Genomic DNA, 27,189 nt, shown 5'->3' with positions numbered 1-27,189 from the left:
AGTGTCTCTGCACCAGCTTCTGTCTCACACACACACAGCACAACAACACTAAAACTCCACGGCGTTCCCTCACCTAGAAAAAAAATGTTTCATGTGTCCAAATCATCAAGTCAGTCAAGTCAAGTCAGGTCAAGTTTGCTTGGATAACCTGTTATCAATCACATGCAGTAACAGAGAGAGAGAGGGAGAGAGAGAGGGAGAGAGAGAGAGAGAGAGAGAGAGAGAGAGAGAGAGAGAGAGAGAGACCATCAGCAGTTCCCTCACATGGACTTTTTTGTGCTGTTTAAATATAAATACAACGTGTCTATTTGTGTTCTATTCAATGACACTAATCAACACTCAAATACAAACCCGAGCAGGGAGAAGAATCGGCTGAAAGTGGATCTGAGCAGAGGGTGCAGGAGCTGGACTCAGACCAGACAGAAGCTCCACGCAGAGACAACAATGTTCCTCTGTCGGGCAAAACTGCTGCATGTGCAAGATGAAGAATTTAATACGAACCGGAGTCATAATTACTTTACCTTTTTTTTTTGTTGTTGTTGTGTGTGCTCGTCCTGCAGTATTAAAGGTTACATAATACGTCTTTGGAGCTTGTCTGTGTCTTATTGTTTCTTAGATATGTGACAAACATTAGTGGACAGAATCACAACAAGTAACTGCAAATGCACGGTGAAACACAAGACGATGATTCCAATGCTTGTTCACCTCATACTTGCGTTTCTGTGTGTGTGTGTGGGTGTATTCACATATACTCTTATATTCTCCAAAAATATAAAACATATTTACTGGCTTGGGGAGAGTTCATTACATAATTATCAGCTTGTTTGCATTTCCCCTCCATGTTTTGTATTAAACGAGCAAACCTTACTAAATTTGGTGATGTAACTTATTCAACATTGGTTACTCCAATAGAATTTGCAAAGTATCGCTGTTCAATCAAAGCAATCGCCCCTGGTGACATAATGTAACGCATCACATTCTCCATCACGCCTGACCCGGCAGATCACGATGCACACACAGCGTACAGGGCGGCTCAGAGTGTTTTCCACGGTGAGCTGTTCCAAGGTTAATGTGGCATTTGAGAATAAAATGGAACACGCAGCACCTTTTCAAATTGTCTGAGTGAAAAGGACAATAAAACGTTCATCTAGCCGCGGCGAGGGGATGTTTCAGGGGAGATAATCAAGCTTGATTAGAGCGAGGCTGAATGAGGTCGAGACAGCAGAAGAGCGTGTAAATAAACGTGGAGGCTGACTAAGCTGCCGTGCTGCGAGGCGTACACCGCATAAATAAACGAGTTTTAACAGAGGGCGAGCGGATAGATTAGTCGAGGCCTCGTGAGGGTTTTTGTTGAGAAAGGAAGGAGCGCTTCAAAGCGTTCAAACACTTCGTGTGGACGGTGCGGACAAACAAACGCTGAGATATCAAACACAAACAGGGAGCTCGGGAGTTCTACGTTCGTGGGAGCCAAACAGATTAACCCACAATTATCTATCTGGCAAACACGGTGTGTCAGTTGTATTTAAGTTACATATTCTTCCTCTGCTGGGTCCAAGCAGCCTGTCTCTGTCCATCCTGGGCTACAGCCTCTAGCTCTCCCACCATGACCCCCAGAGCATTCCTAGGCCAGATGAGTAATGCATGTCATGTATTTTGGTCCTTCCAGATCATCTCCTGAGTCAAACCCCCTGACCCACCTCAGCTGGCTCCTTTATATCAAACCCCTTTTTAAAGCTGAGCCAAGTTACACATTGTTCACGGGTTCACAAAGGAAAAAGTCAACATTCAGATTGTTATTCAGCGTCAGACATGGAAAAAACAAAACAGGAGGCGAGGCGCCTGAGCCGACCTCGCGAGCTGGAGGAGAGTAAAGAAAGATGATGGGGCCGTGTCTGCTCGCTTATCTGTGACTTCCTCGCCATTGTAATCAGCCCTGTAAACCTCTGGTGGTCCTTTGAGAAGCACATTGTCGCCATACTAACCCTGCAGCACTTTGTTTGAACGGTGCTGCTGGCATTCACGTATTCCCTCACAATACCACACATGCCCCTTTGTGTCGCTCTTTGGTAAGCAGATTTGGATCGAGCGAAGCCCTAAAAATGGTCGGTGCTGCTGTCTTATCTCATTGTCTTCAGTATTTTTGTCAAATTGCTTTCTGGTCATAATAAATACATAAAAGGTGAAATCTGAATCCCTCTTAAGTACAATATCATTGACTGCAAAACAACTTCTAAACAAAACTGGGCTTGACTAAGAAGTCTGCTGCATGTGTAATCATTGGTGTGAATAGAGGGAGGTCCGAGGAGGATGCAGGTGGGACGTGGCAACAATGCTAAAACAAGAACAAGTCCCAGTATATTTTTTTGGGCTTTGGCCCTGATAAGCAGGTTTAGATCATGATCTATTGATGGTGACTCGTCATGGAAGATAAACCGAGAGAGTGAACGGAATCCAAGTCAATCAGAATGTTGAATGGAATGCAGGGCGTAGCTATAATCACTGTTGTTTTTGTTTACTATAATAAAAGAACACATTAAGCAGGCGTGACAGGAAAACACTGTTACGCATTTAGAACATTGTATAATTCAGCTCAAACACAAAAGAGACCAATCAAATTAATGGAAACAGAAGAGGCAATGAAGAAATAAACCACAAACTTACCAAAGACCTCTGTCTTTGTCTGACAAGACCACAACGACCTGGTACCCGACAACCCCCTGATCGCCTACATAAAAAAAGTGGCCCCACCATTATCTAACTGTTTAAAAAGACGCCCTTTCTAGGGAGTTAAAGTAAAACAGTAAACAAAGCAAAGTGCTTGTTAATAGTCGTCCTTTGACCAGACAAACACTGGTCTTTGTGAAGTTGCTTATTTGAACGGCTGTAGATAAAAGATCAAGAAAACACATGAACCCTCTGAATCCAAACCAGCGTTGGTCTCTCAGGTGTTTCCACTTGGAAAAGGAGAGGTTTGACACAGAGGAGGAACACCTGTCTGGTCCCACTTTGCTGCTGGGCTCATTAACGATGCCTGTGAATGCAAAACTCCTTCAGCAGGAAGCCTTATGAGATCTCTGCGGTCACCAACTGAGATGTGTGAGCCTTTGATAGATGTTATAACAAAATCCTGTTGGGCTTCTAAAGACTCTTATTCACTGCACCCTTCACTGGATTTTCTGTTCCGCTGTAACATTTTATGAAGTGCAACTGCGGCCCGCAACTTAGTGATGCAGGAATTCAAGCTTGGCTGCTTTCCTGGCTAGGGCGCTATTAGCCCGTGCAGGGAGGGGCCATCAATCTCACTCATCTGCGAGAAACAAAAGCCTGTGTGTGCACTCTGGAAGGTGCTTTCCTTCTTTTCTCCTCCAGCCTTTTTCATTAACCCTCTGGAGTCCTTGGAGCCATTTTCAGAACAATAATCCTTTGCAGTGGATGAGAAATGTGAAATTCCTGGCAATACAGACAAGTTTACCTATCATTTGTAGAAAGTTCTTTCAGAAAAATACAATGAGTTTTGCAAAAAAACTAAAACATTTGATTGATTTGAGAGATTCAGAAGATAAATTGTACAAAGTTCTTCAAGGCGTCTTCTTCGTATTATTATATAATTCCGTCACACACACACACACACAGACACACACACACACACACACACACACACACAAACATACACACTACACACTACACTCTCGGCCTCATTTGGTTTTGACAACTTGGAACTTATCTGAAGATCTTAAAATTTCCATATGGGGGCAGGTGAATCTCTCTCTCTCTCTCTCTCTCTCTCTCTCTCTCTCTCTCTCTCCATTACCATGCACAGCCTTCCTTCTCACAAGGTCGGTCCGGCGTGCGTGTGGCATAACAGCAATAACTACAGTTCAGCATTTCCAGTCTGGCAGATAATAAAGTGGCACACTAGCAAAGCGAACTCCGTCCTTCTGTAGATTTTAATTATCCAATCTGTCATCCTGTGAAAATATTGGGGTTTGTCATTAGAGAGTAGCCACCACAGTATCTTCCGCAGAGACTCAAACTCTTTTGTACTAAGGATCCAAAGACGATTTGGGGACGAGAACTACAGATCCCGACTCCAAACCTAAAGCATCCGACTCCATTTAGTACTCTTTCGCATCGTTAACCCCTGGAATTTACTACAATACTTTATTGTAGTTTATAGTAATGCTACACTGCTTTGATTCATCACTTTTGCAGAAATGTCACCGTATATGTGAAAACGTGCTAGCAGGGGACAGAATTGTGTCCGCTGAGCGCACAACCGTTCTGTTTACACTACATTTTGCAGTTATCTGATGACTAACAAGTTTTCAGATGAGCTGACCTGCATGTGTTTGGAGCGTGGGAGCCTCCTCATCCTCCAGTAGTCTCCTAATAATGCAGGATCCTCTCCCAATATAGTAGGAGGACACTCCTACTACACGCCATTATCAGATCCTCCCTCTGGGACGAAACCAAATGTGTCCTGGTGTTTAATGAAGCCAGAGAGCAACACAGAGCAGAAACAGCTGATGACCTCACCGTGTTTTCCTTGATTTCCATATTTGTATCCATCCTCTCCCACAGGTTTTTGCACTAAATGTAGCATATACTGTGTGTTAAACCACACAAGCATGTGTTTCCACTTACTGATCGACTGACACCCGATGGCTCGGCTGCACCTGAGACCTGAGAGGTGTGTTTGTGTGTTCAATGTTTTTTTTAAATCCTGCTCTTTCTGGGCACATCTGACCTCTCTGACCTGACGTTTAACCCCTAGTTTTATATAACACCAAACCTGATGGCATTATTATAACCACTGCTGAGCCCCAGTGCAAAAGGATTGTTTTAACAACGACACTTCATAAACGGAGTTCTACAAAGCAAAAAGCATGAGATCACGACCACGCTTGAACTTAGAGGTGTTAGGCTCTGCATATAACTAAGCAGGAAACAGGATAAGATACACACACACACACACACATATGCACACATCTGACAGCATTGTGTGTGTTTTTTTTTCATTTTTGAATTTGTTCATTATTCTGCTCGGCGCTGAGAGGAAGCAGAGTGTGGCAGGTGAGAGCATCTCGACGAGACAGCTGTCAGAGGCGAGGGAGCATCGCCAGAACAGGCCTCGCTGCTCTGACTGGCGAAACGCGGGTAACAGTAGGGTGTGCGGAAAACACATAAGGCAGTAGGAGAGTCATCCGAACACACACACACACCTGCACGGGTGGCTTCATTTCCATGGCAACCAGTGATTGATCCCAAGAGTTATGCAGAGAGAGAGAGAGAGAGAGAGAGAGAGAGAGAGAGAGAGAGAGAGGGGGGGGGGGGGGGGGGAGAGAGAGAATATTAATGATGGAGAGAAGGCGTGTTGTTTGCAGCATTGTTGGCATAGTTGGCGATGAAACATCAAATACACACGCGGGTGTAGACAAATTTGCATCAAAGGAAGCAGGATGTTGAATAAATTGTGTGCGGCCGAGTGTCACTCTGCACTTCACACTCGATTTGATATTAGATATGTATGTTAAAGGGGACGTGTCATTTTGTTTTACCTCTTTTATGTTGGAAAATGGAGTCGTGAGTGTGTGCAAACGTGGCATTGATGTCTGTACAAATGCAATAAGACAAATCCATCGGTCCTGAACTGACCTGAAGGCTAACTTTCAACATTTGATTGGTTCATTATTTTTGTTGTATGACGTAACACATGGGACACATACCTGCCTATTAGTCAAACCAATCAAGTTCAAAAGGCCAGCGCGTGTTTCGACGTTGCCAGCTCCGGCCGTATTCAGACGACTCTCTCTGCATCACGGGGAAGTGGAAGTGGATTAGTATTTTTGCACATTAAAACATGACAAGGATCATAATAGATCCCTAAAGAAGCCAGATGTTGCGCTATAGGAGAATGCTCATATCGTTCCCTTTGGTCTGTAAATAGGTGGTGAAGTTAGTTGCTTCCACTGCGGAGAGCGAGCTGGGTGGGTGACGGTATGTAAATGACCTACAACTCTGAATGGTGGTTCCTATACACATGCAAAATGGTACCATGGGTGTAAATACACACGAGGCCAGGGGATCTGAGAAGGTGTCTCGATTGTACGACTTGCGAACGAGAAGGGATCGAAAGGGACCATCTTAAAAATGACACTCACCTTCTTCATCGATGGGTTGTGCTCAGTAGGTTGTAACTTTGATTTATCCAGATTGTAGGACATTTCAAAAACTGTTTCGTAATTATATGCAACATTAAGTCATTTTCAGACGGTCCCTTTACGACAGCAGAGTTTACGATCCAAACCAGATCATGGATATGATGTTTTCCTGGAGTTTGAAGTGGGACATATGTGCACAAGGGCAAGTAAAGGCAAACTGTTTTGTGTGATATGGCTCCTTTAAATGAAAATCACATAATTGAAATATGCATAATAAGTCGCCTTAAGGGAATTTACTGCTGCACTCGGCTGCATGCAGCATTTGATGATAAAATGTCACCTAGAAAGATAAAAAAAACAGAACTGGTGCCAACGTGAGAGTCGTCCCAGAAATTAGGAGAAGATGAAGCGACAAGAGAGAGAGCCAAGAGGACCCTGGAGCCAAGAAGAGGAAGAGGAAGAAGAAGAGCGCGATAAGTTGCTTGACACCAGGAACCTGCTTCTTATCAGAAGGGGACGTGGTAACGAGTAGGAGACTGAAGCCTGGGAAAAATGATGTCCATTACCGTGGACACCGGGACAGACTCGCCCGCTCACTCTAATCAAACGCTCATAAACCCGCCGCAGGGAAAAAAACAGCCTCAACACCACATGTAAAAATACCACAGTGGCAACATGAAAGGATTCAGACACACAATTTCAATTCAAAAGGAATAAATAATGTGCATAATAATGATCGGAACACTTATTATCCAGCACCTGATTTCCTCCATATGGAACACATTAATTATTAATGTATTCTCTCTTCTGTGAGCATTTGCACATTGACTGAATCGCTCCCATTTTCCATTTCTTTCTTTCTTTGAGGGCGATGGAGCTCGGCAGTCTGAAACGTTGCCAGTCTCTGTGTTACCCCCCCCCCCCCCCCACACACACACACACACACACACAGTGCCTAACCTGGGGGGTAAACTGCTTCAATGTGTGTTTTTTCCCAACTGAAGCACTTTCTCTCCCTCTGACCATTTCTGTACTTCTGATAAAGTGTTTAAGTCACCGCAAGGTCAACATAATTCCTGCTCCAGATAACGCGACACATAAAGACCTGGCAACCTGCACAGGGAAGTCGGCTGATAAAAGTACATTCAGGGGAAGGATTCTCCGAGAAGATAAGAGAGACGAAGAAGAAGAGGAGGAAGAGCGAATGGGGGAAGATGAATCGCCTGCATCTTCCGCCAGCAGGACGACATGTGTGATTGCTGCAGGCCGCCCACACAGGAACAGGGACGGCGACAGGCTGGTTACTTATCTACCTCGGCCTGCTGAGCCTACGGACTCCAGGATTATTACGATAAATGCAAGTTTGCCCCCTCTGCTTTGTGTTACTACTGCGTACAACATCGCACTGTTAGTAATTGCCATGTTTACCTCATTTAAATCCATGAGGAAGTGGGAAAATAATTTGATTTGCTGGATAATCTAAAAATAAAGCTTTTTATTTTAGGAGCACTATCATTTCTGGGGGTTTCAAGCATGAATTGAAGATTTGCACACATACAGCTCCAGAAGTGTTGGGGATTTTATCACAACTGATTATCTTCTGTGTAGACTAGAATATTAATTTCAACTTCTGTCGCTACATTTTGATGAACAGGGACCTAAAACAACAAAGCAACTCTGCCCTCTTCAGTAAGAAACTAGAATTACACTAAACATGCTTACATTCTTATTCCATACTACATATTAAACTACTTCAAACGGTATCGGGCTGTGCTTCCACAGTACATTTCAGGAAGTATGCAGTATTCATGGATGTAGTTATTCCACAAAGTGAGCCAAGTATCATATAGTGTAGCTGCTCATGGTGGAAAAAGGGCAATGACTACTAAACCAGTAAAGTATCAATATACAGTTTGGTAGAGTATACAAAATATGAGAATTTGACTATTATATCACAGTAGGTTTTTTGAAGACTATATAGACATTGATCATGATACTTTGGTGGTTAAATGCCAAACCTTAACCTTAATCAATAATCAGTTTTGATCAGTAGAATAAAACAAAAACATAAGTCGAGTTTAACTTCAATTCAGAAAAATAAAGGTGCTGTTTCATTTGCATAACGACTAAAACGTACCTGCCAGTTCTAATATATGTCACAAGCAAATATTGACGACGAAATTGGCGTTCTCGTATATCTGTCAGCCTAAAGTCAGTGTGTATAACATCATGTATACGCCTCTGCTTTGCCTGTGTGCTGGGTCGCATAGAGTGCATGTGGAAATACAGAAGGAGTGTGTAGGAGGGAAATGAGAGCCAAAAGCTACATCACACAACTTTGACTTATTTTTGAATGAATGAAAATGTGCTGTAAATGATTCATGTTACTGTCAAACGTATCAATGGGGTTCCATTTCTTTAATGAAATTACACCTTTTATTTTCTGCAGAGCGTGCCGGGTAAAATATCAATCAAGCATCACAAACGGGGAGGTTTTTGAATGGGTCGGCATGTTTTAATAGCTTTAAATGTATGTGTACTCCATTCTTCCCTGCACTGCCTCTGATTTAAATGTCAATCAAAACTAGGAGCAGCAAAGCAGGAATAAGCAGCGGCGCGGCACAGCTAGTAGCTCCCAACATGGAATTAATTTCTTCATGCAACACTGTTTAACATGCAGCTGCTTTAAACAGAATGAGAGCATTTAACTCTCTGGAGTCATTTCGGGAGGACGTTTCGCCGTAAACAACAAACGATGCCTTGGATGTGGTAAAGTGCTGTTTTGCTGTTTCTCAAGGCCTCGTTTGCTGTTTGCGGCTCTCGGATTTAAGGCGGATCGCAAGACAGTGAAATGTGGAGGAATCTTGAATCCACATCTTGACACATTTCACGCACTTTCACACGCCACAGTTTGTCATCCTGTGGACTAACGCCTTCTCACTGTGCAGCTTTTGGGACAAATGAAAGATAAATGAAAAGGACAAACTGCCAAAATAACTTAAATAACCACACTTTACTACCACATTTACACGTCTTCACATTATGTGGATGTTTATGTGGCTCTCATCCCAGTTGATTGGCAGGTCGATAATTTTATATACTGTAAATAACCAATAACTTTTTCTATGCACAAGCTGTTGCTGTCTGCATTTAGAGGTCCATGTCCTAAACCAATGCAGGTCAGCAGAAGCAGGACATTTCTGCATCTTCCAGGAGGTCGATTGTTTTTTTTTTATTTGCCATCTTGTGTGCAGAGCTGCAGGATTACTGTGAAATCTCTCCCGACACCCCCGGCCACTGACACAAACGTTGTCCGCCTCTCGCGCCGCAGAAACACACAATGGCCGTTGTCCGTCCTGCACAAGGACACCCACGCACTCCGTCAAAAGAATTGAGCGCTGTCCTTTTTTACACTTCTAACCGCTTACTTGACACACCACCAATCCAATTTGTGTCAACCCCTGTCCCTCCATTCGTCCTCCTCCTCAACAACAACCACAGCAATGAAAACAACAATCCATGTTGACAGCGAGTGTGCAGAATTCTTACTTGACACGTTGTCGCAACCTCCCCGAAAAACAAATGTCACCGCAGCCATTGTCAACTGAAACAAGTCGTGTCCAACCTCTCATGAGAAATACAAAAAGTAAACATGACGCATGAGCAAGAGTTATGAGCAAGCTCTTATACATAGAATCCACCTATAGCACAAGCTAGAGATGTGGATAACGGGCATGCTGTTACCTCGGATCTTTGCTGTATTTTCTCAGGCCTCTACTGACATTTTGTGACAATAATTTGTGGTTTTGAAATCGCCATGACATCAAGATACCTGATTACAAGACATTCAAAATGAGCTAAGGGGCCAGTATCAGACCAAAACCAGTAGACAGATCAAGATACGATGACTTTTTTATACTATATGTTCAGTGAGGTCATAAATTATTACCGTCTGTATGTTACTGGTAGACAGCTGGTGAGGCACCGAGCTGAAGGAACCATCTGAAGCTGTCTGACACGAGTGAATTCGAGCAAGAGAGGCGGCCGCACTCTTGCCTCGTGACAAAGATCTTTGAAGAGGCGGATGAAGTATGAAATATTTAGATGGCTGCAAATGTTGGAATGCAGAGACTACAGGCTGAGATCTGAGCGTAGAGCCGAGCAGCATAGATATCCAACATGTAAAAAGGAATTATAAATAGATGACTTCTCTGTCCAGTCTAGTGTCTTCGACAGACTATGCTTCTCTTTCTTTTCTTTTCATGTGGAAGATGCACTCACAGTCCAAAATTTGAAAGTTGCGACGGGTCAAATAACATAAACCATATGCACGGCCGCACCCCTAAAGCCAATCAGTATGCAAAATCAACGTGGGGTGTAATCAGGAATGGCTTTGCAATCCGCCATGCTCCGCTGGGTGATTGTCCACTGGAGAAGGCGGGGTAGGCGAGGGCGGCGGCGGGGGGCTGGAGTGGAGAGATGGGGTGGACACAGCCAATGAGATTCATGACAGCCTCTCGCAGAACCTTGTAGACTGATTACACGTCCAAGCAAATGCATGAGGGAAACGGATATTAAATCAACACAGCTTATTGCCATGCCAGTGCTGGACCAAAGCCGCAGTGTGGGCCAAATACATCTGCGGCTCGGCCCGCTAAGCACTCCAGGCACAGGGAGAATTACATTTCTATGGGGGCTCTGGATGAGTTAGGCAATCTTGGTTTCCGCGGCAATGATTAATAGTGATGGCCCCATAAATTGTGCTGTCTGAGAAATATATTGCCGCTATAGTATCTGTTGTTTTGTGCCGGGGGCCAGTCGGCCTTTGAGGTCAGTAGCTGGATAAGCAGTCAACAACGGAGCCAGAGCCCAAAGAAAAGCACCTGCCCCTGCAGTCGGTCTCGGCCCGATCCATCAAAACTGACATTTCAACCCCTTTGGTGTGAATTTAAGCCGTCAGACACAAGCAAATCAGCGAGGAATCTGACAGAATCATCTCATTTTATCTCTCTTAGCCTGTTTGCTCTTACATCTGTTTGCTTGCTGACAGCTCGACAAAGGACCGCATCTATTTTTAACTGACTGCAGGGCCAAACGTGTTCTTCCGTCTGGTCCTCCTCAGACCCTTTTCCTGTGTCTTGGGTTTGCGCCACACTGATGCTCATTCTGACTCGGACTTGTTGCCATCTGAAATCGACCCAAATCTGTTTTCTATGACCTGATCCAATAACAACATAAACCACAGCAGGGAATGTACTGTACTGTGTCCACCTCTGAGAACACAAATGCAGTTCTTATAGATTCCAGAAAACCAAATTTAATTGTTATCTTTACCAATATAAAGTCCACATGTTATTCTTTCATCATCGTTGTCCTTCTTTACAAGGAATCTCCGAACTCTACCCAGAAGCCCAAACAACAACAACAAGTCAAACTTCTTTCTAACTTCTGTGTTGAATGATGGAGAGATGCCGCACTGAAGACGATCCCATTGAAGACCTTTGAAGAGATGGAGATCATGAAATATTCAGATGGATACGAATGCTGGAATGCAGAGAATCTAGGCTGAGATATGACATGACTACTCTGCTGCACTCTGAGCTTTAAATGAGCTATGCATGGTTACGAGTGGCCGAACGCAGAGGAAGGATTTCACCACGGAAGCGCTAAAACAATTAAACACAAATATTTGAACTATAACGAGACAAACATTTGCCCTCTGCTAACTTCAAACTCTTCTCCTTTGTTTGTATTGGAAGTGTGTTTGATAATCTTTTCTCAGTGGCAGATTGAGGACTTCATAAGATGCAGATTGGCGTTGGCGTCGGTCCTGTTCTTAGCTCGGTTTCGACTCGATCTGTGTCTCGGCGTGTTCTTCTGATCTGGATGCAGCTCAGCTCAGTTTGTGAGTGAAACTCGCACAGAATGAAAAATCGCAGTGACACACACTTTACTTATCCGCGTGATAAGTGCTATAGATTTTAGTGTTAGCTTATTGATGAACTGACTAAAAATGAGTTATTATGCACTTTGCCAATTGCTTGTTTAGCAGAAACTCCACAGCACTCAATCAAGTTCTAGCCGAGAGCTACGCTTTGATCAATGAAGGCTACAATTGAGAGTTTTCTTTAGTATCAGCCTGCTCGGCCTCAAGCAACTGGGCCAGTTGGAGAAAAAGTGGAATCAAATGCTGAGAATCGAGAAAACAAACAGATGCTTCAAAGTTATGAGAACTGAAGCAAAATGATACATGTGCTGAAAACTAAACGATGTGAGGGTTGCTCATCTATTACTCATAATTCACCGCATTAAAAATGAATCAAAGGTGGTGAGATGCTCAACTTGATAACAACAACACTTTGAAGTTCATACATCAGTGAAACTACAAACGATGCGACTGCGTCCGTCTTGATTGTTTCACTGTCACTCAGAATTCATTTGACATTGAAACCTTTTTACTCGAGAGTTTGTTTTTTGCTAAACTGGAATAAAATCGAGCCAAATTGAGTAAAGTAGCTGATAAGTACATTTGCTCGCTATGCAAAAGGTCTGTCAGTCCTCAGAATGATGTCAGTACTGTTGTTGTAGCGGTGAATGTAGCACATTAATAATGTATAGTAGTTGTATCAGAGGTGACTGATGTTTATGTTCTGTCTGGCCCATATGTTGCGCTGGGGTCCAGGAGGGACGAGACAGTAAATCAAAATGATAGTTTAGTAGTTTTTAATGGATAGTGAGTGTTTATCAATACCAATATCAGAGCCAAGAACACTACTTGATACTAAAAGAAGTTGCAGATGCATTTGTTTGGATTTTTTGGACATTTAAGGATTCAGATTTGGTCCTTTGGTTTAAAACTGTAGCAAGATTTTCTCCCCAAGACAAATCGATTTATCACTTATGGCTTTTGTGTCAATTGGATATTTACAGAGGAGAGAGGGAAGTGGAGCAGATGCTGCTTCGCGCAGACCGTGCTGCTTACTGTGTGAAGTTAACATGATCAGTCCGTGAAGAACTTTGGTGGAATTCCTCCCAGAACTCTGAGTCTCTCACAGGTATGAGTGTGATCGAAAACATGCTGGAAGCACAAACAGATTGTCGCGGACTTCTGATGTCTGCACAATATGAGCTGGAGGAAGCTGAAACATCTTGTGACCCTGAAGGGTGAGTATTAATAGGACAAACAACATGAATAAAGTCAACACAGCTCAGTGCGGTGCAAGTGTAGGGCTGAGCTGAAACAAATCTGCAGCTCGGCCTTGTCAGCGCCTCATTTTTAACTGCAACAGCATGAGAAGAGAGATGCAAATGGTCACAAACGAATTTGTATCTCCTAACAAACACAAAGCGACAGGAAGGGGAGGAGGAGGGGGGCGTGAGTCGGTACGTTTTTGATCAATATTTATGAATCCTGTGACCACATCAATAAGTTAAGCACCTCGCCTCAAGCTCGTTGTAATTCGTCACACTGAAGTATGAGACAGCTAATGCCAACAAGGTGTGTGAGACAGATCCCACTGATGGCCCTGCATCATGTTCTACAGACAGCGATCGTTTTCATCAATCCTCTCAATGATGTCAGCACCGCAGTATTAAAGAGGACATGTTGTGCTTCTCTGTTGTCGTAAATCATTTAATAGAGGAATGTATCAAGGAGTTTGTCTTGAACCTCGTTAAAGTGGCAAAACTTGAGGCTGACATCGACAGAAATGCCTCCGGTAAGAAACTAAATCCACACCTCGTGAACTTTGATAGTCTTTATTACACCCTAGTCTAGTGGAGCTTAGACTGTGATATAATGTTTTGATTGATTCACACCAATATTTATATAAAATGTGCAAACTAAAGCCGAGGGTGAACCGAGCCAACACAGGAAATCTAATGAAATGAAAGTGAAGGTGAAGTGAAGGTAATATTTATTATTCTCAAACTCCTTTTTGTTAGTCTAAAACAAATCGATGTACCAATATTCCCCCTATATTTCTTCGACTCCAGGTTTGACTCCAGGTTTAAGCTTTCATACAGTGTGAACAATGGATCATCTTCTCCAGAAAGGAAACAAGCACCGTTCCTCATTTTTCAGACTTTGCACAAGCAGTTCCATTCAGTGATGGCATGATCTTAAAAGTTGAAGCAGGCTTTATTCAAATTAATAACAATACTATTTCAATGACAAATAAATAAAATAAACAGAAATGATAGAAACTAGGGTCACATCAATCAAACCAAGCTGGAGATTATTCTGCATTGATTCTGAACTCTATGAAAATATATTATGACAGATACAAAAAAATATTTGAAGACAGATGATATTTTACAAAGGTTTTATTTGGGAATGATATTTTGCAATTTATAAAATAGAGAGAAAAAGGAAACAGCTACTTGCGTCACGAATCACATCAGACGTTAATACTTCCGGGTCACTTCTGTAAGGTAGGCACCGGGCATAAACAGAGCCTAAAGCAGATAAAAGCCCCCGTACGAGCGCTCAAACGCCGCTGTTCAACTCCACGACCCCTCGCACACTTACCGCATGCTTCACTCGGCACAGCACCTCGATTACTTTCTGTTCGCTTGCTCCTTTTTCGCCATGTTTTCTCGGGCAGGAGGTCTTTCCAGAGCAGCGTGGAGCAGCTGCCGAAGGTCATTCCTGCTGGTTGTCACCAACATTCACTGCTCGTTATAGTTTAATTTATCAGCTACACTCTGTTATATAATATGACGACGTCAGTCAGAACAAACTAGGTGAACGTGTCTGAAGTTAACCGCTAACCGTCTTCGGGAGCTTGCGTCGTGTTTACATTAGCCTGCCTCCCTCCGGAACTTTAAAACTTAAAACCGCTATTTACTATATTGCTCATATTCAGCAATCAATACGCGTAACTTTCAATCTCGACGAATCGGATAGTTCCCCTGTAAAATTCGGCCTCTTAATAATCTGTCGGGCATTTGTTAAAATACAAAATATTCCATTATTTCTGTCTTGTTTTCACCGTGTGGCTGTTACAAACGTTCAATTCAACTTTATTTATATATACACAGAAAAGCACTGAACCGACTTTGAATATAGCTTAAACATTTTTTGTATCATTCTATAAAGGTTTCATTATACATGAATAAAGTTATATTTATAACCGATTCGTTCACATCGTTTAGTTGGACCAGGTGCCGGTCTCTGGACCAAACACAGGCAAGTGTGTCAGCCTGCAGTCCGGTTTTGTTAGACTCGTTAGACTCACACACACACACTACTCATACCGGCAGCTGGTCACTGGAGTTTGGCGCGTGCCTCGTTCACCATTGAAAAATTCTCAAAGCGTGGTTCAAGAGTGGCGCATGCGCACTGAGTGTAGGATTAGTACCTAAGCCCTTTTTTACTACAGCGTAAAACCTGAAGCTGGGACAGCCTGATAACATTTACAGCTAATGACTGACACGGTTTCCAGAATAACGATGATCTTTAAATTAGACGTTTTTCTGATGCTAATTCTGAATCTTCGCTTTGTCTCTTGTAATGATTTCTTCACATTCTTAAGGTTAATGCATGAAGACTAGTGTGTCAATCAAAGGTGAACTCATTACGGGCCATTTATATTCTTGAACAAGGTAAAAGCTCATTATTGTATTGTGTATCTATTTTTCGCTTTCAGAATGGGGAATTTTACATCATCCACCTCTTCAGGTTCGACTGGTGCGTCCTGTGTGCCGTATGTTCAGGTGAGACATCTATGTTTGTCTTTCCTTGTATACTTAATTGTTGCATATCCAGAGTGTGAATTTTATATTTATTTATTACTGAACTTTATTGTACATTTGTTATTGGAAAGCATTACATCAACGACCCATACATTTTTATGAGATTTTCCTCTCTCTTAAATATCTGGATCAGCAGGTCCCTATGAGCCTTTTTAATTTAAGATGAAACTTGAAATAAATTGACATGTAAATTCAGATTTTCTGTGTTTTTACATTGTTTGACTTTAGTGGAACAATATGCAAATTCTCACAGAAATTAAAAAAAGAATCCCCCTGCGCTTCCAATAAAGTCGTGTTCTTTTCTGGCCCCAGCGCCTCACTGCAGGTCCGCCGGTTTTACTGCTAATTGAATCATTTTCCCGCTGACCTTTCAGGAGGTGGTGTCACAGAACTGCGTCGTCATATTCTCCAAGACCACCTGCCCTTACTGTAAAATGGCAAAGAATGTCTTCAACGAAATTGGCGCCAACTACAAAGTGATTGAACTGGACGAACACAACGAAGGAAGGAGATTGCAGGAGGCCTTGGCTCATGTGACCGGAGCCCGGACGGTAAGAGCTGGAGACGTTCAGATTGAACACGACTTCATTAAACCACGAGCTCAAACATGCACTACGGTGATTATCTCATTAGTTGATTTGTGTTCCTAGGTGCCACGTGTCTTTATTAATGGTAACTGCATCGGCGGCGGCTCTGACACCAAACAGCTCCATCAGCAGGGCAAGTTGGTGCCTCTGATTGAGCAGTGCGCCCCCTGCTGTGCCGGCTCCGCCTCCGAGGGCTCTGGTAGTGGACAGTTCCAGTCCAGTCAATGACTAACCGTTTTTGTACTTTTTTTCAATCCTGTATTTATTACTTGTTTGCTACATCTCACACTACACATTTTACAGTGTTTAAGCACCACCGTGTTTATTTATCAAAGTGCTTTGGATACTTGATGTTAGGCCCACGCTCATCCAGGGCTGTACAGTATTATTAAAGAGGCCATATTTTAAAACTGAACTCATGAATAGTGGAAAAATCGCCTCCCATTCATGTTTTGGTGAGCAGTTAACATGAAGCATCTCCAACTGTGAATATTTTTTTGAATAAAGGGATGAATTGTTTTTGAATACATATACTTTGAATATTTGTTTTATTTCTGGTATATGTAAGAATTGCATTTTGTAAATTATAATTGTAGCTTACTCCATATCATGGTGCTGGTATTTAAATGTATCATCTAATAAAGTAGATGCTGAGATGTTTGGTAGAAAGTAGCTGTTGGGCAGGTTTACTATGTGTATGGATATTTAATGATCAACTCAATACCAGTTTATCTGAACAATGTTACATTTTGCACTGACACTCAATGCCTTGAATGTATATCACAGCTGAGCATGAATGACTCACTGTACTGTTAAAGCCATAGAAATAAAGGACACGCTGAACAATGCTGTGATTCACTTCTGCGGTTACTAACATTTAATGTAGTTTCCTTTGTTTACGAAATTTGTTGAACAAGGGAGCTTAACTGAACATGGAGCAGAGGGAAAAAGTATCTAAAAGGAGTCCATAACTAATATTTAATGAATTAAAACTTAAATTGAATAAATCTTTAAACACACACTTGATGTTTATGAGGATGTTTATCCTCGCTACGTGTCAGCTACTCGTCTTTGCGGATGAGCGCTTCATTTATTTCTACTTTTTCGCAGGAGGAGCCAAAATAACTAGTTTCCCAAGCTGCTATCACCAAATCAACTACTGCAAATGCGCGAAGAGCACATGGACCTGTGACATCATATAACATATCGTTTTTTAACAAATATTTCAAATTCAACTCTGGTTCCAATGCGCCCCGCCTCAGCCGGTGTACGCTGTGTAGTAAAACGGGCGCACACTCCAAGCTCGCTCCCCCCTGCAACACATCACGGTGAGGTCACTGCAGTGAGATTAGCCTGAGTAGCTGCTACACGGCGCGTTAGCATCTTTACATGCTGAGATTGGGTTGAACACACCGCATTGCCGAGATGTCTGGAAGCGCAGGAGAGTGGTGCCTGATGGAGAGCGACCCCGGGGTCTTCACGGAGCTCATCAAAGGCTTCGGTGAGTCCATGCTAACGTTAGCCGCTCATTCAATTTAACGCGGCTAGCGGACACCACAAGCTAGCTGCTAGTTAACGACCAACAGCAGCTAATTGTTATGGGGAATATCTGTACATAATTGAAAACTCATAGGACGGGGCTAAGCTTTGCATATTATGTGCGGGCAAACAAGACACTTGGTCGCTGCGTTTTGCCGAATGTTTTAACGTAATAATAATAATAATAATAAGACACCTGGTTGATTTAGACATTCGAGCTAGCTAGCGTTAGCATTACTCAGCGTTCAAAACATAACGGTGATGGAGATGCGCTCGCGCCAGTGTTGATGTTGATGATGACCGAGGCAAAGGCAGAAGGTTTGGCTCAGTGTTTACAGTGCACGCGCTCACATACACGCGCGCACACACACATAAACAAACACATAAACACACACACACACACTCACACAAACACACACACATTTAAAGTAACCAGCATTTATCATGTTCAGTCGTGATCCAATCACTTAATATTGTGATAGATTCCATCCACATGATTGACAGGTGGTCCCACACATGCGTGTTTGATCCCCAGGTGTTGGTCTATCTGTGTGTCTCTACATGAGCTTTGTGATTGATCCATTTCTGCCATGACTGACCGAATTTCGCCCCCCCTGCTGTGCTCGTCATTGTCAGGCTGCAAAGGAGCCCAGGTTGAGGAGATCTGGAGCATGGAGCCAGAGAACTTTGACAACTTGAAGTGGGTTCACACACGCAGATCCAATATCACTTTAAATGCTCCCTCCAGAGACTTCAACGTACGTGTGTGTCTGTGTGTGTTCTGTTCCAGACCGGTTCACGGGTTGATCTTCCTCTTCAAGTGGCAGCCGGGCGAGGAGCCGGCAGGATCAATCGTCCAGGATTCCCGACTGGATCAAATCTTCTTTGCAAAGCAGGTGTGTTAAGCTCATTTGTTTACATTAATTACACAATGCTATCACCGGGTTATCTGATGCACCGTGAACATCTGATGAGCCTTGTTAATGTGTTCGCTCAGCCTCTGCGTCTCCTAATCTCTCCATGTGTGTTTGCAGGTCATTAACAACGCCTGTGCCACGCAGGCCATCGTCAGCGTCCTGCTCAACTGCACCCACACCGACATGTTGCTAGGAGACACGCTGACAGAGTTCAGGGAGTTCTCGCACAGTTTCGACGCCGCCGTACGTGCACACCGTGGCTTTTTTGTTTTGTGTTGTCTGTAGTTAGATGCAAAGATTCAGTGTATTTCTCAAATACGTTCAAACTAACTGCTGAACATCTGATCCGTCTGCCAGAAGCTCCACTGCATCTTCTTAACATTTCCATGATTCTAATAACACTGCATCTCCTGCTCTCCTCAGATGAAAGGCTTGGCTCTCAGCAACTCTGAAGTAATCCGACAAGTTCACAACGGCTTTGCCAGGTAAGTTTCTGCTCTTTATATATATTCAGACTTTATATTTTGCCGTTGTTTCGAGCTTCTCCTGCTGTAATGAATGCAAGCTTCTGCTCCAGTGAAGCTGCAAATGAGGAACGGCTGCATTATTTGCTGTTTGCCTAAAATTGTCTTGTTTGTGTTGGAATTGGATTGGAAGTCTGAAGTGTTGATGAGTGCAGCGAGACAAAGTAAAGACTATTTTATTTATTTTGTGAAACTTTTGCACAATCTCATCATTAATTTGTATCCAGATAAATTAAAGTGTTTAACCGTGTGTGAATGCTGTCACTCTCCTTCTGGCTCTGCGTCATCGTCTCGTCTGTTCATTCCATGCTTTTCTTTTTGTATTCGCAGACAGCAAATGTTTGAATTTGACGCAAAGTCGTCGGCCAAAGACGAAGACGCGTTTCACTTTGTGAGCTACGTCCCAGTGAACGGTCGACTATATGAGCTGGACGGACTACGAGAGGGACCCATAGACCTGGGTGAGCAGAGACATGTGTGTGTTTGTGTATGCTTGTGTGTGTGTGTCTGTGTGTGTGTGTGTGTGTGTGTGTACACCTGCAGTAATGCCTTAATATCCTGTGTGTGTTTGTTTTACTCCAGGTACATGCAACCAGGACGATTGGATCAGTGCAGTTCGCCCAGTGATCGAGAAAAGAATACAGAAGTAAATATCTGGTTTCACGAAATGTCTTCTGTCTGAGTTGAATAGTTCCCCATCTCCGTGTTGAGGTCTGTCTGTCTTTGTCTCCACTGACCGTGGTCCACTACTTGTTTGCGTCGGCAGGTACAGCGAAGGAGAGATCCGGTTCAACCTCATGGCCATCGTGTCGGACAGAAAGATGATCTACGAGAGGAAGATCGCCGAGCTCCAGAGCCAGCTGACTGAGGTGTGTGTGTGTGTGTGTGTGTGTGTGTGTGTGTGTGTGTGTGTGTGTGTGTGTGTGTGTGTGTGTGTGTGTGTGTGTGTGTGTGTGTGTGTGTGTGTGTGTGTGTGTGTGTGTGTGTGTGTGTGTGTGTGTGTGTGTGTGTGTGTGTGTGTGTGTGTGTGTGTGTGTGTGATCAGCTGTTCCAAGAAGAATTCAGGAACGTAATAGAATATATCCCAGTCTGGCTCCTTCCACTGCCGGATGCTCCTTTATACTTAAAGACGTCATATTCTTTCTATTACGCTCAGTCAGAACAGAATCTCTCTCTCTCTCCTCCCCTCCTGCAGGACGAGCCGATGGACACGGATCAGAGCAGCACGTTCCTCAGCTCCATTCAGTCGGAGATCGCCAAGTTCCAGCTGCTCATCGAGGAGGAGAATCAGAAGCTTAAACGATACAAGGTGGCGCCTCTTCTCCTCTTCTTCCTATTTGGTGTCTGTGCGGCGTATATGTGGATAAATGACTCTGCCTGCAGTCACCACAGGCACGTTATTAACGAGGCAGCACAGACACAGACATACACACACACACACACACACACACACAGACTGCATTACATTTAGTCACACGTTCTGATATATTTATGAGTGTGGTTGAGACCTGGAATGAATTTGTGCCTGCAGAGGTTTTGTACATTTCTCTGTCGCACCGCCTCACTACCCCCCTCTCCCCCTCTCTCTCCCCCTCTCGCCCCCCCCCTCCCTCCCTCCCCCTCGTGTCCTTACAGATTGAAAACATCCGACGAAAGCACAACTACCTTCCATTCATCATGGAGCTGCTGAAGACGCTGGCCGAGTACCAGCAGTTAATGCCTTTGGTGGAGAAGGTGAAATGTTTTTTGTGTTTCATTATCGTAGCTTTCCCGGAAAAATCCTTAGTTGGCTTTTTCTGCCGCGTGTTAGGAAAGAAGCGGAACAAATCCCTCCACATTTTTGATGCGTGGTTTTCCTCTCGCTCGTACGTTCTGACCGAGGCACGCCGCGAGGAACACTCAAGGGCAAACACGGAGGCGGTTCGGAGCAATTTGTGACGAGACATAATCGAGAAACGGTTCAAAAGCCGCTGCAACATTCACTTTGGTTCTCTCGTTTGACTGATCACCGTATTTGTTGTCCACTAGAGGGCAGCCTAGTGCCACGACTGATTCTGATTCAGGAGATGGTCAGAGATTTCATTTTGATGCCATCTGCGCCTCAAACTTGTTTCATCTCGTGCTGATCGACGACTCGTAATTGCAAAATGTATCTTGAGTTGTTTATAATCCGGAATACTATTATTATTACCCTGATCTGGGTGTGTGTATACAGGAAGGATCGTTATCCCGTCCTAACGCGTCTCTGCCTTTGTGCTGCCTTGTGTTGCTAACGCTCCAGGTGTATTTTCTGTTAATTATCGATTTGCTGGTGGATTCGTGCTCAGACTGCTTCCTCTCTCCTCATTCTGACACTAATGGAACTTTCTGTCCCGTCTCCCCTCAGGCAAAGGAGAAACAGAGTGCCAAAAAAGCCCAAGAGGCCAAATGAATGACTGCGCACACCCAATGCCTCTTATCGCACACACACAAACACTCACACACACACACAGCCCTGCAGTCACTCTTCCATCAGTGAGCCACATACAGATTCTGTCCATCATCTGTCCCACTCACATTAATGACAATGTGGATGGCTGGTGGTTTCCCCGGCGAGAGCATCCACCCGTCGTACAAACCTGCACTGCCGGCGTCGCAGAGAGAGAGAGAGCGAGAGAGGCTGTCCCAATGACATCGTCCCTCCATGTGTGTCCATCAGCTGTAATGCATGATAGAAGGAAAATATGTGCTGTCTTATTTTCATAATAAAATGTCTAGACGTTTGAATGGATGATAATTATGACTGTCTCAAGTTAAAGATGCACGTGAAACAAACATTTGTCTGTTGCTCATTAATATTATACAGATTTATACCTCAACGTTCCTTTATATGTACTTGCTAAGTAGCAAGAAAACAGATAAACACAAAGAACATAAGTTGATGTCCAAGGTGGCAGTAAACATGTACAGGTGTCATTTACATCCGAACGAGTTATTCTGAAGTCTTCAGATGATATGAGAGTTAAGACGTTACGATTGCTGTGATTCCAGTTCAAGTCGTTAGAGGCAAACTGCAGAGGGGCTTGTACCTCTGCTCTTGTCGCTCTACTGACCCCAGTGACCCCTGTGACCCTCACCTGTGACCCAGTGAGTCACGTGACCTGAGAAAGCCACTTTTCTCCTGCAGTAGTGGAGAGATGAAGTCAGTGAGGAGTCACGCCGAGCCGCAGATCTCTGCCTCCACCTGCTGGCCTGGCAGGGGAACGCCATGAGGTTTGATCCAACGTGAGACTCCAGCAAATATAAGTCACAGTAATCTTTGCTTTCACTAAGTGTTGCACAGACCTCAGTTGGAGTGTAATCAAGTGTTGTGACTCCAGTCTTTATCAGGTCGCTTGCCGTTATCAGTGTGGACAGTATGTTGACGTTTGGATCACATGTCCAGTGTCCGTCTGTAAGTCTTTTTTAAGCTTTAAAGTTGTAGGTAAATTCTGGGCTCATCTGCGTCTGAGAGTCTGTGCACATGCGTGCTCTGACACTCTGACGCAGCATCTGGGTCTATTTCAGTCTCTTTGTTTACACACACACACACACCTTAAGTACTGTTTGGATCTGGTTCCACCACTTGGTTGCCAAGTTCCATCATGGCAACATAAGAAAAGGTTTTTACTCTCAGCTTAGTGAAGAGAGAGAGAGACATTGTTTCTGCTTTAGTGTGTTTGGAAAGGAGAAGTGAAGGTTCTATCTGTGAAGACCTTCATCATGTCATCAGACGCTGCTATTGTTGCACTTTGAGTCACTTGTTGCTTCCTTTAGTGAGGTTGAGATCATAGCAGGAACAGTCAGATGACCGGTGATCGTTATTAACTCTTTGGAGCCAGTTTGCTTTTCGTTATATGGACCTGGAGATGGAACATATATCAACACTTATTTTGTGTCAAAGTTTTGCTTCTACTTGATCCTTGAACATTGTACAGAATCAAAGTCTGAAGGGGAAAAAAGGGGGAAAATACAGTTGAAGGAAGAAAAGAAACTTGGAGAAACTCAAAAACCTTTCAGAATCACATATTAGTTTGATTATTATTCACTATACTATTTTTGTGGTTATGTTTTCATAATAGCCACTGGACAACATTGGAACAGACAAATTCTCACAAGTCCTGTTTCTGACATTCAACCACAAGAACCTGCTGTTTGTGTCTTATTACTTTCACTAAAGTGACAAATTTCAGTTTACTCTCTCTCTCTCTCTCTCTCTCTTTCTCTGCCTATCTCTCACACACACACATCTTCCCAGCTGGTACTGAGATTTAACCCGACACCCTCCTAATGACAGTTCCCCTCCTGCACCCTGAGGCGAGTGCAGCACAGGTGAGCTGATCTCATTAGAGCAGGAGGGCAGCAGGCCGAGCTGTCAGCCTGTCAGGAAGCTGCGTGTGTGAGTGCGTCAGAGAGCAGCACACACACGCCGGACAAACTCTGCTGTCAGTCAAAGCGTCCTCTCTCTCCTCCTGCTCTCACAGCCGTACAGGTCAGGAACTCTGCTGCCATGATTCAGCTCCATCAGGAGGAATGTGATGTTCCTGAAGATGAAGAACTGAACACACACGCAGCCTCTGAGGACACCTGTTAATGGATGTGTGTGTGTGTGTGTGTGTGTCTCTGTCTGTCTGTGTCTGAGCTTTTGGTTAAGACATCTTGACATTTCTGCTGAGCCTGTTGGTCGAATTTTTTTTATCTATATAAAAAGAGAAAGGAAAGAAACATTCAAAGAAATAAGGTTTCCTATATGACAGAAAAAAATCTAAAGTTTGTGTATCACAGATTCTCAAAAAATGTAATTAGCTAGAAAAACAAGAAGTTATGGATTGAATTGAGAAAATCAAAAGAAAATATGAATATAATTCTTCTTTAACTGAACAGAAATTTCTTCCTTATTTTAAGTAGTAATTTTTCGTGGAACTTTTTTACAGTAGAATCAAATAGAAACTCAAAACCTTCGGGAACCTCATTTATTAATTCTATTTTTCGACACTTTCTTCCCTCCATTTTTTTTTAGTTTTTGTTTCTAGAATAAGGAATAAGTTACTTCAGAGACATTTCAGCATTAATGAACACATGTATTTCTTACAGTCTAGCTGTCTTCAGGTTGGTTACATTATGTACAGTACACCTGTTCTCACAGTAAATACAGTCTTCGCTCCACGTCTGTGTAAACTTTTGCTACTCCAGCAGCACAAACAGCATTGAAAACAATCACAAACAGCTCTGCTGCTTTATCTGCACACCTGAGCTTAGCATGTGCATGTACACACTAAACACACAGCACCAAGTACAAAGTACCACTAACACATATTTACACTCCACAGCTTATTTCGTGTATAATACAAAATTGCTACAGCAGCATTTTCCTGAACTGCGTCAGAACTCAAAATGCAAAAAAAAACCCGAATACGATTGAGAAAGTGCAGGTAATGAGTGCAGAATAATCCATTTGGTAGAAATGTGTGTGGATCACAGAGTCTCTGATCAAACTTTCCAGCAGCGCTTGAGCAGCTCCCGTTTGCCTCCTCGCTTTACTCCTCATGTTTGTGCTCTGGGTTTCCATCAGGGTCTGTTGTCCTCGGGCGGCGCTGGGACCAGCACCACCAGGGACACACTCACACTGTGGCAGCAGTAAACAAAGGCCTCCAGCAGAGGAGACACTGCTGGGTCTAGGGCTCCTCTGCCGTGGAGGTCACACACAGTCCTCTGTAGAGATCAGAGTGGATGAATCGTGGGTAGGAGTTGTTCTCCATCAGGCTGTAGACCTTCAGCTGAGCTGCCAGGAAGCTGCTGGCGCTGAGATCATGGAGGCTCTGCGTGATGGCGTTTTTGGTGTGGAAGTCCAGATTGATCTGTAAGCAGAGAGCAAAAATCAAACATGAGTCTTAAACACCATGATGTTGTCATTCAAATTCAGTGAAAAGTCAAATTCAAGTTCCTTCAAACTTTACAGGTTTGGCATCAGTTTTCTGTTAAACTCTTGACCGTAGCTGTTTACCTCTTTGGGAGCTTCGTCTCTGATGAACTCCTCATACATGCTGTTGGCTTTGGACGCCAGCTTGGCGTGAGACGTAATGGTCTTGAGATCCTCGCAGGCCGTCCAAAACTCGATGTTCTCCTCACAGAACTCAGACTTCGAGAAGATGAGGAAAAAGGCTTTTCCATCTGAAAGAGAGAGAGGGAGCGAGGGAGACGTGTTAAAGCAGGGACCTGAGGGTTGAGGAATGTCAGGTATTGTTCACAGCATTACAGGATTTGTTTTATGGCCTATAATCATTCACTCAGCAGGCGGTGACATGTGATCTCTGCTTCATGTAATCTGCAGGTGTACGTGAGGGACTCTTACATTTGTGACTGAGCAGTTTGTCAAACGACTGAGCCCATTGGTTCAAATCATCGGATGAGGGCCTGAGGAGGAAAACAATGCTGTTATGAGTCTGTGAACAGAGGAAACTCGGACGCTGTGTTTGTTTTACATCATGTCTTAATCCTTAAATCAACGCCTATAACTTTTCCAAGTATTGCACTACCAACCCGCTCCTCTCCTCTCCAGGGCTGCAAGCACCATCATGCCTCAGCCCCGAGATGCTGGAGGGAGGATCCAGACCCACCCTGAGCCCCCTGACCCCCCTTCCCATTCAACCTGCCTCCCCTGACCCAAAAGCCTCAAACAATAAGTATGTCTTCTAAAAAGACATTTCTACATATTTATCACACATTTTCACATAACATTATTACACAACGTTCATAGTAAATCTATAGATTGTGAGAAGCCCAAACGTGACCCTTAGAAGTCTCACCTGTGGGATCTGTTCTTGGTGTGTTTAGACAAGTTTGGCTTCAGGAACAATCCGATTCTGTTTCTCCAGTTTTTCATCCTGCACGAGAGACAAAGAGTTAGCAACCATCTGACACGATCATGACAGATAATAAATGCAAATCAAATCTGAATCTGTATGTCATGACAGATGAGCTGAAGCTGTGCAGTGCCATCTTACCTCATCCCATTCTTTTCTGCGGGAAGCTCTGTGGGTGTCATGCAGTCGGTGAAGGCCATGTTAGTGGATGCTACACTGCTCTCTTTCATGGTTCCTATCCTTCCGTCTCACCCTCGGGCCTGTCAGACCACTTTATATAGTTTCTGATCGGCAAGCGAGACAGGCGAGGGGCGGGGCCAGCGTGACAGATCCTGGCCGTGATTGGACATCGCTGGGTAAACACTGACTCGCCCTGGTATGACTCTAAGAGCTGGAGGCAAAGATAGGTTGTCATTGCATAAACATTCCCTCCCTGAGTATCCTGTGTGCTTCCATTTATAAACTTAAGGTCAAGAGACGCTGACATAGACGGCAAACTCAGTCCCCGTCTTCCTAGAATAAAGTCGTTTTGGGAGGAATGGAGCCTTTCTCTTAGTTCTTGTGTGTTCTTTTCTAACATTGCTGCACCTCCTACATACATTCAGGGAGCATGCAAAGCAACTGTATGGAAGAATTTTCCTGCAAAACGTAAAGGAGAAGAAGTCTGGAGCAGCAGATTTCCCAAACTTAGAACTAAGACTAAGATGCTTGATCCTGCACTTGAAGCTTCCGGTCAGGTTGTGAGATTACGTTGTCATCGGCTGACTAACGCATTCTGTAAAAAATAGCGATCATACAATCTGAGTGCTGCTCTGTATCACACA

At 43.7% G+C, this 27,189-nt stretch overlaps 3 protein-coding genes across 4 annotated transcripts; 2 read left to right on the top strand and 1 right to left on the bottom strand.

Annotated features, from left to right (window-relative positions):
- Window positions 1-14,561: 14,561 nt before the first annotated feature.
- glrx2 (glutaredoxin 2) lies at window positions 14,562-17,342 on the top strand. Of its 2 annotated transcripts, none has more exons than XM_076154374.1 (4): window positions 14,562-14,594; window positions 15,812-15,878; window positions 16,292-16,468; window positions 16,568-17,342. In XM_076154374.1, exons 2-4 carry the CDS (start codon window positions 15,813-15,815, stop codon window positions 16,730-16,732), a joined length of 408 nt encoding a protein of 135 aa, XP_076010489.1. In that variant the 5' UTR covers window positions 14,562-14,594; window position 15,812; the 3' UTR covers window positions 16,733-17,342. The 2 variants fall into 2 exon arrangements, with proteins under 2 accessions (XP_076010489.1, XP_076010488.1); XM_076154373.1 differs by lacking the exon at window positions 14,562-14,594 and adding an exon at window positions 14,601-14,804.
- Window positions 17,343-17,795: 453 nt separating this feature from the next.
- On the top strand, window positions 17,796-22,298 carry uchl5 (ubiquitin carboxyl-terminal hydrolase L5). Its single transcript, XM_076154548.1, has 11 exons — window positions 17,796-18,005; window positions 18,680-18,743; window positions 18,834-18,939; window positions 19,078-19,203; window positions 19,384-19,445; window positions 19,815-19,945; window positions 20,067-20,130; window positions 20,251-20,353; window positions 20,680-20,793; window positions 21,120-21,218; window positions 21,871-22,298. The coding sequence occupies exons 1-11, from the start codon at window positions 17,930-17,932 to the stop codon at window positions 21,913-21,915; spliced, it is 990 nt and encodes a 329-aa protein (XP_076010663.1). The 5' UTR covers window positions 17,796-17,929; the 3' UTR covers window positions 21,916-22,298.
- Window positions 22,299-24,461: 2,163 nt separating this feature from the next.
- Window positions 24,462-26,632, bottom strand: LOC143003601 (regulator of G-protein signaling 2-like). Its single transcript, XM_076154371.1, has 5 exons — window positions 26,507-26,632; window positions 26,309-26,386; window positions 25,855-25,916; window positions 25,507-25,673; window positions 24,462-25,360 (listed from the first exon to the last, which is right to left on the bottom strand). The coding sequence occupies exons 1-5, from the start codon at window positions 26,593-26,595 to the stop codon at window positions 25,178-25,180; spliced, it is 579 nt and encodes a 192-aa protein (XP_076010486.1). The 5' UTR covers window positions 26,596-26,632; the 3' UTR covers window positions 24,462-25,177.
- Between the last annotated feature and the right edge of the window lie 557 nt (window positions 26,633-27,189).

The sequence above is a fragment of the Genypterus blacodes genome, unplaced genomic scaffold, assembly GCF_046128005.1.
Source record: "Genypterus blacodes isolate CSIRO-AG114 ecotype Tasmania unplaced genomic scaffold, CSIRO-AGI_Gbla_v1 ptg000062l_1, whole genome shotgun sequence".
NCBI classification, from domain to species: Eukaryota; Metazoa; Chordata; class Actinopteri; order Ophidiiformes; family Ophidiidae; genus Genypterus; species Genypterus blacodes.
This window is presented reverse-complemented; position numbering and strand designations above follow the sequence as displayed.